Source organism: Haliotis rubra, unplaced genomic scaffold, assembly GCF_003918875.1.
Source record: "Haliotis rubra isolate DU_JTF1 unplaced genomic scaffold, ASM391887v1 Scf327, whole genome shotgun sequence".
Taxonomy (NCBI): Eukaryota; Metazoa; Mollusca; class Gastropoda; order Lepetellida; family Haliotidae; genus Haliotis; species Haliotis rubra.
Genome location: NW_025766999.1, coordinates 1135795 through 1145272, shown reverse-complemented (window position 1 = coordinate 1145272; position 9478 = coordinate 1135795). Strand labels below are relative to the sequence as shown.

At 47.7% G+C, this 9478-nt stretch overlaps 1 protein-coding gene across 1 annotated transcript; it reads right to left on the bottom strand.

Annotated features, from left to right (window-relative positions):
• Positions 1-203: 203 nt before the first annotated feature.
• On the bottom strand, positions 204-6790 carry LOC124284000. The gene is made up of 5 exons (XM_046720040.1): positions 6752-6790; positions 5491-5628; positions 4421-4606; positions 1074-3100; positions 204-924 (listed from the first exon to the last, which is right to left on the bottom strand). Exons 1-5 carry the CDS (start codon positions 6788-6790, stop codon positions 204-206), a joined length of 3111 nt encoding a protein of 1036 aa, XP_046575996.1.
• Positions 6791-9478: the final 2688 nt, after the last annotated feature.

The following is a 9478-nucleotide window of genomic DNA, read 5'->3' as shown; positions in this document are numbered from 1 at the left end:
AACTTGTCCGACAAGAATTTGTTTGTCCAACCGATGGGCGATAGTGGGACTCATTGGATACGCGCCTGCCTCCCATCAACTAGTCAAAACAGTTGGGCTCTCTCTCTTTCGTTGTTGGTGTGTGAATCAAGATGTGGCATGTGGTCAATCTGGGTGTGTGTATGTGATAAGTGTAAAGTTGGCTTGGTGTCATAACGGTACGCCTAGGTACCCACGGTGTCCTTTCCACCTCGGCGTAGGAGGTAGTTTGGGGTTTCGTACGCAAAGACGATGTAGAATGGACCCGTGTAGGCCCTTTGGAGCTTTCGTGAAATATGAGGCTGTAGGCTTCCTTTCTTTAGCCACACTTTCTGTCCTACCGTGAAGCTGGGGCCCCGGGCTTTGGGGTCATATCTCGCCTTGTATGCCTCTTGCACTGATTTAACGTTGGCCTGAGCGATATGTCGAGCAATATCCAAGTTGTCGAGAAGTTGGCGCAGGTCTGTTCTGACTGTGTACGGGAGGCCATCTGGGAGAGGTTGCAAGATGTTGTCGATAGGAAGCCGGGGTTCCAGTCCATAGACCATGAAGTAAGGTGAGTAGCCAGTAGAGTTGATGGCTGGGCTCAGTCGGTATCCTGCCATAATGCTTGGAAGGAGATGTGGCCAGGCTTCCCTAGCATCCTCACAGTAGACCCGGATAGCTTGTGCGATGACACTGTTCATTCGTTCAACCACGGCATTAGTCTGTGGGTGGAATGGGGATGTCCGGAGTCGCTTAGCTTCAAGCAGTTTGCAGAGCTCCGTGAGGAGGCGCGAGATGAACTCACCCCCATTATCTGTCAGAAGGGCTCTCGGGGTAGAGTGTCGGGTGATTATGCCGTCATAGAACGCTGCTGCGACTTCCTTTGCTGTTTTGGATTTAAGAGGAAAAGCTTCACACCATCTTGAAGCAGAATCAACACAGACCAAAACATACTGATACCCCTCACTGGTCGACGACCTGCAATGGTTTCAGTGGGGCAGGACGATAGTGAAAGTCGCGTTTAGCCGCCTGGCATTGTACACATGTGGCAACCCACATCTTGACAAAACTGTACATCCCTTTCCAGTAATATTTGAGTCGCATGGCTGCGTCCCTCCCTGAGAAGTCCCTCATCCATTTCATAATCGGCCGCCTCAAGCATGACACGCCGGGCTGTTTGGTCATCCTTGGGTAGTGTCCCCTTTTCCACATAATCCATAATTTCCCGGAAGGAAGGGTCTCCGAGTTGTAGGCCACGTAGTTGATCTGGGGGCATCCCTTCTGGGTACTGTGGTTGGTGTGTATCCTCAACGGGTGTGTCTGTCTCCTGTTCTGTGACCTGGGTAGCGTCCTGTTCCGCTGTTGGTATGGCGTGGCTGATTGTATCGATCCCTAGTAGTTCCTCCTGTTCATTATCCTCTCTAGGAGGGTAGGGCCGTCGGCTGAGGGCGTCGGCATTGCCGTTCTTGGGCCCGGGGACGTAAGTGATGTGCAGGTCATATTGTGATAGCAGTATGCTCCAGCGACCGAGACGTCCGGTGGCGTCCTTGATGGAGTTCAAGTATTGTAGGGCTGCATGGTCGGTGACAACTGTACAGTGACTGTCCGCCAAGAATGGTTGATAGTGTTTGAGGCCTAACACGATAGCCAGGCACTCCTTCTCGGTGATGGAGTACTTCTTCTGTGTTGGAGACAAACTTTTACCTGCGAATGAGACTGGGTGTTCCTTGCCATCTTCCCCCTTTTGAGAAGCATCACACGACAATATGAAGGGCTTAGTGAAGTCTGGATATGCTAGGATAGGGGCTGATGTGAGTGCTGACTTAAGAGTTGCAAATGCCTGTTCCATGGTAGCTGTCCAGACATAAGGAGTATCTTTCCGTAGTAGGCGGTGTAGAGGCTCGACAATGTTAGCATAACCCTTTATGAATTTCCTATAGTACCCAGCCAACCCCAAGAAGGAGCGGAGCTCTCTAGTGCATGTAGGTTGAGGGTAGGTGACCACACTGTCAACTTTGGCTGGGTCCATAGCAACGCCTTCCTTTGATATCACATGACCTAGGTAATTGATAGTGGAAAGGGCAAAATGGCACTTTGAGGGTTTCAGTCGTAAATTTGCCATGCGGAGTTTGGCGAAGACTGCCTCTAGATGTGTCGAGTGGTCTTCAAACGTTTTTGAGTAAATGAGGAGGTCATCCAAATAGCTAAGGACAGATCTCCAGGACATGGAGGAGAACAATGATGATATGATGAAGGAGAAACAGCTGGGAGCGTTGACAAGGCCAAAGGGCATGACCTTAAATTGGTATGCTCCTTCGCCTTGGACGATGAAGGCTGTCTTTTCCTTGCTGTCTTCGGCCATGGGAACTTGGTGATATCCAGACATAAGATCCAGGCTGGTGTAATAACATGCTTGACTGGTGCCTAGGGACATCAACGACTGGTCAATATTCACGAGAGGCCAATGTTCGAGGGTCGAAATCTTATTCAAACGGCGGAAGTCCACGCAAAAGCGTGTAGTAAGGTCACGTTTCTTGACCAGTAGCACTGGGGCAGCCCACGGGGAGAAGGATGGTTCAATGATATCATTGTCCAACATTTGTTGTAAATGTTTACTAAGTTCTTCACGTTGATTGGGGTTGACATGGTAGGTCCGTTGACGCAGCGGCTTGTGTGATCCGGTGTCAATATAACATTCAAAGAGGTGAGTACGTCCAAGCTCTGTGATGTCCTTTGCGAACACATCCCTATGGCAGCCAAGCAGTAACACAAGTGCGTCCTGTTCCGTGGACGTGAGGTTAGCTTGAGTTAAATCGATGGCTAAGTCTGCAGCCCGGCGACGATAGCCATCCCGTGTAGGCTGGTCCTCTTGTAGTAGCCGATCCAGTGTTGAGGGGTGGTGTCCGGGGGCAGGTGACACTGACGGTGACAGGGCGTCCTTGGGGACAGGAGACGTGGTGACGTCTGGTCTTGGGGACAGGCCCTCGGGAGTGACAGGGGGCTTGAGTACATTTGACCCCGGTGGCGTACCATCACTGGGGACATACGGCTTGAGGACATCTGACCTTGGTGACATCACATCATGGGTGACATCAGGCTTGAATACAATGATACTTGGTGACAGGTCATCACTGGGGCCAGATGGTTGGAGTACAGTTGACTTTGGTGACAGGTCATCACCAGGAACAGATGGTTGGAGTACAGTTGACCTTGGTGACATGTCATCCGGGGTGACAGAGGGTTTGAAGACACTTGACCTTGGTGACAGATCATCACTGGGGACAGATGGTTGGAGTACAGTTGACCTTGGTGACAGGTCATCACTGGGGACAGATGGTTGGAGTACAGTTGACCTTGGTGACATGTCATCCGGGGTGACAGAGGGTTTGAAGACACTTGACCTTGGTGACAGATCATCACTGGGGACAGATGGTTGGAGTACAGTTGACCTTGGTGACAGGTCATCACTGGGGACAGATGGTTGGAGTACAGTTGACCCTGGTGACAGGTGATCACTGGGGACAGATGGTTGGAGTACAGTTGACCTTGGGAGGGGAACCCCGCGGTTCAGTAACATGATTGACCTCTGACCCAGCTGTAGTAATGCTAGCAGTAGTGTAGTTCTGGCCAGGTTCCATTCGCAGAGGAGGGGTGCTTAGTGTCTTCGTAATGGTTTGCCCCGAGGTTCGGTGGCTGAGTGATAGGTCTGTTGGTGGGGGAAGGGAGAGAGGGGGAGAATTTTGGGTCGGTGGGCAACCTACACTTGTCAAAACCGTGACCAGGGGGTTAGTGTTTGGTGGGGGGTTGGGCGAACTGATTACCCCTGGATATGGCGGATTGCCTAAATCTCTTGGTGAATGGTTTGTTAATGGGATTCCCTTCTGGTTGTAGTACTGAGGGTTATGTTTGTGGGAGCCCCGTCTATTTGTAGTCATGCGGACGGTTGGTGGGTCTGACACCATCGAGCTATATGACCTTGTTGATTGCACCGATAACAAGTAATCAGCCTGGCTCTTCATTCGCGGGGATGGGAGTGAAGCATACCACAACCCCTACACGTGAACGGGCGTCTGTCCTGTACTGTATTTCGAGGGCCATAAGAATTCCCCGGTCTATCGGTATAGTTTCCCTGTTGGCCAAAACGGACATTACGACTATTTGGATGTCTCCTCGTGTTGTGGTTGTTGTTCTTGGGGCGATAGGATATTTGCGATGTATGTGTAGGCATGAACTGTGGATGGTACATGGTTGGCTGTGGAGTTGAAGTCGGTGGCTCCTGGAGCATGTGTGTGTTTTGCTGTGTCGGAGTGTGTAAGTACCGACCTAAATCAACAACGTTTACTGGTTGTGTAGGTTGCCTAGCATGAGTTGTTAGTTCGTCCACCTGTTCGCTCAATACATGAATGGCTTGCATTACTTTGGATTCGTCCTCAGGGGACCCAGTAGCATCGGCAATTTCTGCACTCTGTATGGCCTCGGACAGAGTAGTGTGTGGCCTAGTAAGTACAAAACGTTTTACATCTTGGCTTGCATTTCTAAGAACGAGATCCCTGACGAAATCATCATTGTTTCCGCCGATTAAGGCCGCTTGACGTCTGACCGCCTGTAAAAAGACAGCGAATGGTTCAGACGGTTTTTGTTTCCTATCTATAAGGTCATTAGCCCTTTTTAACATAACAATGGAATTTGGGGCATAGCGCTGCAAGAAGGTTCTCTTTAAGGTTGGCCAGGAACACTGATCCTTAGCCAAGGTCCCGTCAAACCAGTGTTTACCCTCAAAATGGGTCCTTACCGTCAAAATGGCTCATTAGCACGGCAGATAATGAGACAGCTCTTGTGAATGAATGAGCTGGGTTCACTGACGGAATGGAATGTGCATTGGTGCCATTTGGCGTGGCCACGCTGGATTGATACGTGGGTGGGGCGGGGCAGCCTTGAACCACTGTTGTTGTAAGAGTGACAGGTGTACTGAAGATATCAGTGTGTAATAATTGGGGGCCTGTCATTGGGGAAGAGAACGGTGACCATTCAACTGGAAGTGGGGGGCAACTAGTACTCTGGTTACTGGATGTTGTGGTTGCAACGCTGGCGGACATGATTGGCGGGGTATCAACCATAGTAGTAGGGCTCTCTTGGTCAGACGGGACGGTCTTACTACTTGGGCATGGGGAAGCAAATAATGCAGACCAGCTGGAGGATGTAGCTACAGGGGATAAACATTGCTGATTGACAGGGCGTAAAGAGATTGGATTCCCGCTACTGCTGGGTGTTACAGGCATGATTCTCTCAAGGATCTCGCTCTTTTACAAAGTGTTCACCATAAATAATAATAGAATTGGCTTACCTAAAGCAGATTCGATCCCGTGGAATGTGCACTATAAGTTAGTCTAAATGTCACACACCACTGTCCGTCACTTTCCTATCGGATCACTGTCACATAAGAGTTCAGCCTGTTGTTTCCCTGGTGGTTCACTGTTCCGTACGGACCGTCCCACCTATGGTTCCGTCGATCTTGTGTCGTCCTCCTGCCTTCCTCTGTACCTGCAACCCTCTCTCTCTCGGCCAGCTGGCGTTGGTGGCGTAGCCCTCCCTCGGCCGGTCCCAAAGTCGTCGTTTGCACTCAACCTTACAAGTGCAGTGTTTTGCTCGTGCAACCGCTGCACGTTTTCAGCCTTGCTTTGCAAATAAGCAGCCCAGCTTTACTCTACTTATTGCAAATTGCCGTGTGCGTGCACCCCGCTGCACTGCACTTTCAACTTCTCAAATTATCAAGCAGCCAAACGTCGCTCTGCTTATTGCCAATTGCCTTGCATGCACCGGCTGCACTGTACTTTCAACCTCTCAAATTATTAAGCAGCCAAACGTCGCCCTGTTTATTTCAAATTGCCGCGCGTGCACCCGCTGCACTGCACTTTCAGCCTCTCAATATTTTAAGCAGCCCAGCTTTATTCCGCCTATTGCAAATTGCTGTGCGTGCCCTCGCTGCACTGCACTTTCAGCCTCTCAATATTTTAAGCAGCCAAAATTCTTTTAAGCAGCCAAACGTCGCTCTGCTTGTTGCAATTTGCCGTGCATGCAACCGCTGCACAGCACTTTCAGCCTCTCAACCACTCGCTACAGGGGAACTTACCCTGCGCCTCCAGCCACCTTTCCAAGGCGTTCCGACTAGCACCTTTACCTGGCAGGTAGATGGAATTTACCTGTCAGTATCCCGCACCTGGGATGGTGTGTCGTTACCTGAACTACGGTATACCCCCGTACTTCGGTCCTGACGATAAGGAATGTGCGAGAGGTACAGTGTCAGTACCCGGGGGCCCTTGGAACTTTACCATAGTCCATCCAGCAAACACAAGACAATGATCTTCGTTCAATAGTTTTTATTAACACTGTGTTGCTGGTCAACCTACTCTATGGTCACTCTATAAGACTTCAGCCGCAAAGCTTCAGGCTTAGGCCAAAATGCTGGTGCTTCAAGATAATTTCTCAGACGATTTCTAGTGACCAACAGCAAGAGCAGGCCCGCACCAGACTCCCGTTTCTGGGTTTTGCTCCAGCTTAAACCTGGGTTCCTACGTCACAGCCAACACCCTTTTCATTTTTTCTATTGGTCAATAACCCATAACTTGACTATCTATTACTCTCCCCCACCTCTATTTCGTACCCCCATTACCATATTTGTACGACCGTGAGGTGGATTCCAGTAATCTCAGAGTCTCTCTCCCCTAACCATATATGGCTCGTAGAGTACCAAGAACTGGTAGCCAGGTCCCTGGCCACGTCGCTCCATCTTGATAGTATAGTAATTTTTCCCTATCTAAGCTATGAGTCACCTCACCCTGCCCTCATCAGCTCCAACGACCTACTTTCATGTTCATTACTTACGTTACTGACTTTCTACCTTACTTCCTACCTTACAACGTTATTAATCACTTCATATCTTAAATATATTATTAAATCCTTTCATACTTTATATCTTCTCCCCTCTTAATCACCTGTCATTAATAATGTTAATTGTATATCTCTTATTGTGGCAAGTACCATAATCTCTTGCCTATAATACGAGCTTGTCAGTCAGTAGACCCCCTTCAGGATGTGACTCTTCCCAGCTCCTCATGTGAGGATAGTGACAATGAACTAGCTTGTCAGTCAGTAGACCTCCCTCAGGATGTGACTCTTCCCAGCTCCTCAAGTGAAGGCAGTGACAATGAACTAGCTTGTCAGTCATTAGACAAGACAGGGACATCACACATTGAACAGGTCCCCCTTGTTCAAATTGAAGGACGGAATATTTTGGAACAGATCTGTGATATTGATCGTGAACTGAATGAGAATACTAAAGTTATTAACTTTAACAAAGACTTTGCATCAAAACAAAACACAACAAAATAGATTTGAAAATTAAACAATGTAATGTTATACTTGAAGAAGATTGTAATGGAACTGATGCTGACCACCATGTAAACATTGACCATTTCAAAGATGCCAAATATAAGTCGGCTATACCAAATGAACTACATATATATAATATTAAACTTAAAGGTCACATGCAACCAAAAAATCAAACATAATTAAAACACAATTATCACTTATTCATGACATATAATATACATTGCTGGTTATGAAAAAACATAAAAACAAAATTTGCGTACAATCGCAAATCAAAAGTGCAATATTTTGTACTTGGGTTTACTTCCCAAGAAACGAAGCAGCTGAGTAGTATATACAATGATTGTCCGAGATCAAGTCCAACAAAAGCCTCTGTAAAGCTTTATTTATGAAATAAAGCTTTACAGAGGCTTTTGTTGGACTTGATCTCGGACAATCATTGTATATACTACTCGGCTGCTTCGTTTTGTCAGGCCCTTAGATCTCGCCGCCATCGTATATACTACTTTTGAATCCCCAGTTAACTTCCCGGCCACACGTGACACTATTGTGTCACTATGACTGTGAATATACCGAAAGATAGAAAGATAGAAAGGTTGTAAAAAGTAGTAAAATGTCCCCGGCAGCCGCAATTCCCCAAGGGTGAAATCGAAAGATGATGTTGCGCTTCTCCCAAGGGGAATTGCGTCGGCTGCCTTTCTCTCACCATGAGAGTGCCACGCTCAGCTAAGCCCTTTTCAGCGACCCAACTGATATGGTCCTGATTCCTTACCGAAACACCTCACATCCCACAAAGTTGCAAGGAATCCACTGAGGCAACGGCGGGATACGAACCCACATGTATAGCCCGCGCAAACTATACATAATGAGCCGCACCACTCGACCGATTGAGCTACCGGGGACTTAGCTGAATAATCTCAGTTTAACGGGTCTATCCTGAGATTGCATCATCCTCCAAAGCTGGGCTCCGTCTATACTTGCTACAGTAGCGCAACCCGGTTACTGTTAACAGGATATATACAATATCGATTTTTGAAATTATTATAGTGTGTAACTTAACTTTTATCTCGCTATGTTTCATAAATAAAGCTTTCCTCAGACCCTTAGATCTCGCCCCCATTGTATATATTACTTTTGAATCCCCAGTTAACTTCCCAGCCACAAGTGGCACTTTTGTGTCACTATGACCGCACTTTCCTGATCACGTGATAGCTCTATGTCATGTTGACCTCGATGAAACAGTTTAATGTGAATCGCCTATGATCTCTTTGGTGTTCGTAATAAAGGCTTGCTGGGCTTTTCGTACCACTTGTTCTATGTACTTTTTTTCTCGTCTTCGCTGATATCAGACTTACGAGACTTGGACCGGATTTCTTGTTTCATCTTACCATACTTGTCGAGTTCAGAGAGGATTGAACGAAATTCCTCCTCTGAGATCTTACTGTCAGTGAGTGCTGTGGAAATACGCTCACTTACCGTGCTCAGCTTTGCTTCGGCCAGAACCCTGATCTCGTCGTGTTTCAACGCTTTACGATGCAGTCTGCGGGATGCAAACTTAAACACCAACCCTGCCACCCTACCACCCCAGCTGTTATTTCAATGCCTAGCACTATAGGTGCGGCCACGATGGTGGCTAACAACCCAACACCTGCCACCCCTAGCCCCATGCTGGTTGTCGTAAGGGCAGTATCAGCCCCATCCACGATATTGAAAGCTCTATGGTACTTCTTGTGGCGTTGGGCCGATGACGATTGGACATTGCTATAATACTATTACGAGATAAACATAGAGATTTTTTCTGGGTTACATCTTCTTTTTATTCTCGAGTACAACGTTTCAGGGCTTGTTCTGGCCCCATCATCAGGTAAAACATGAAGATGTAACCCAGAAAAAATCTCTATGTTCATCAAATATCATCTTCTAAAATGCCAATCAGGTATCTATTACGAGATAGTTTCCAATTGTTTTTCTGATAATTTCTCAGGGGTGCACTTCACCCCCATGAAGTGTATGTTGTCGGGTAGGAAGATCTTGGTGAGTGATATCGTGTCTTCCACGGTCACGGTGACCCCCTGCATACTGGCGTGGG

Excerpts from the sequence above, each read along its gene's own strand:
- LOC124284000 (XM_046720040.1), bottom strand. The coding sequence starts at position 6,790 with ATGGAGCGACGTGGCCAGGGACCTGGCTACCAGTTCTTG. Across the intron at positions 5,629-6,751 it reads GACCTGGCTACCAGTTCTTG|GTTGAGTGCAAACGACGACT; the intron begins GTACTCTACGAG and ends TGCACTTGTAAG. Across the intron at positions 925-1,073 it reads TTACTGGAAAGGGATGTACA|ATGGTGTGAAGCTTTTCCTC; the intron begins GTTTTGTCAAGA and ends TTCTGCTTCAAG.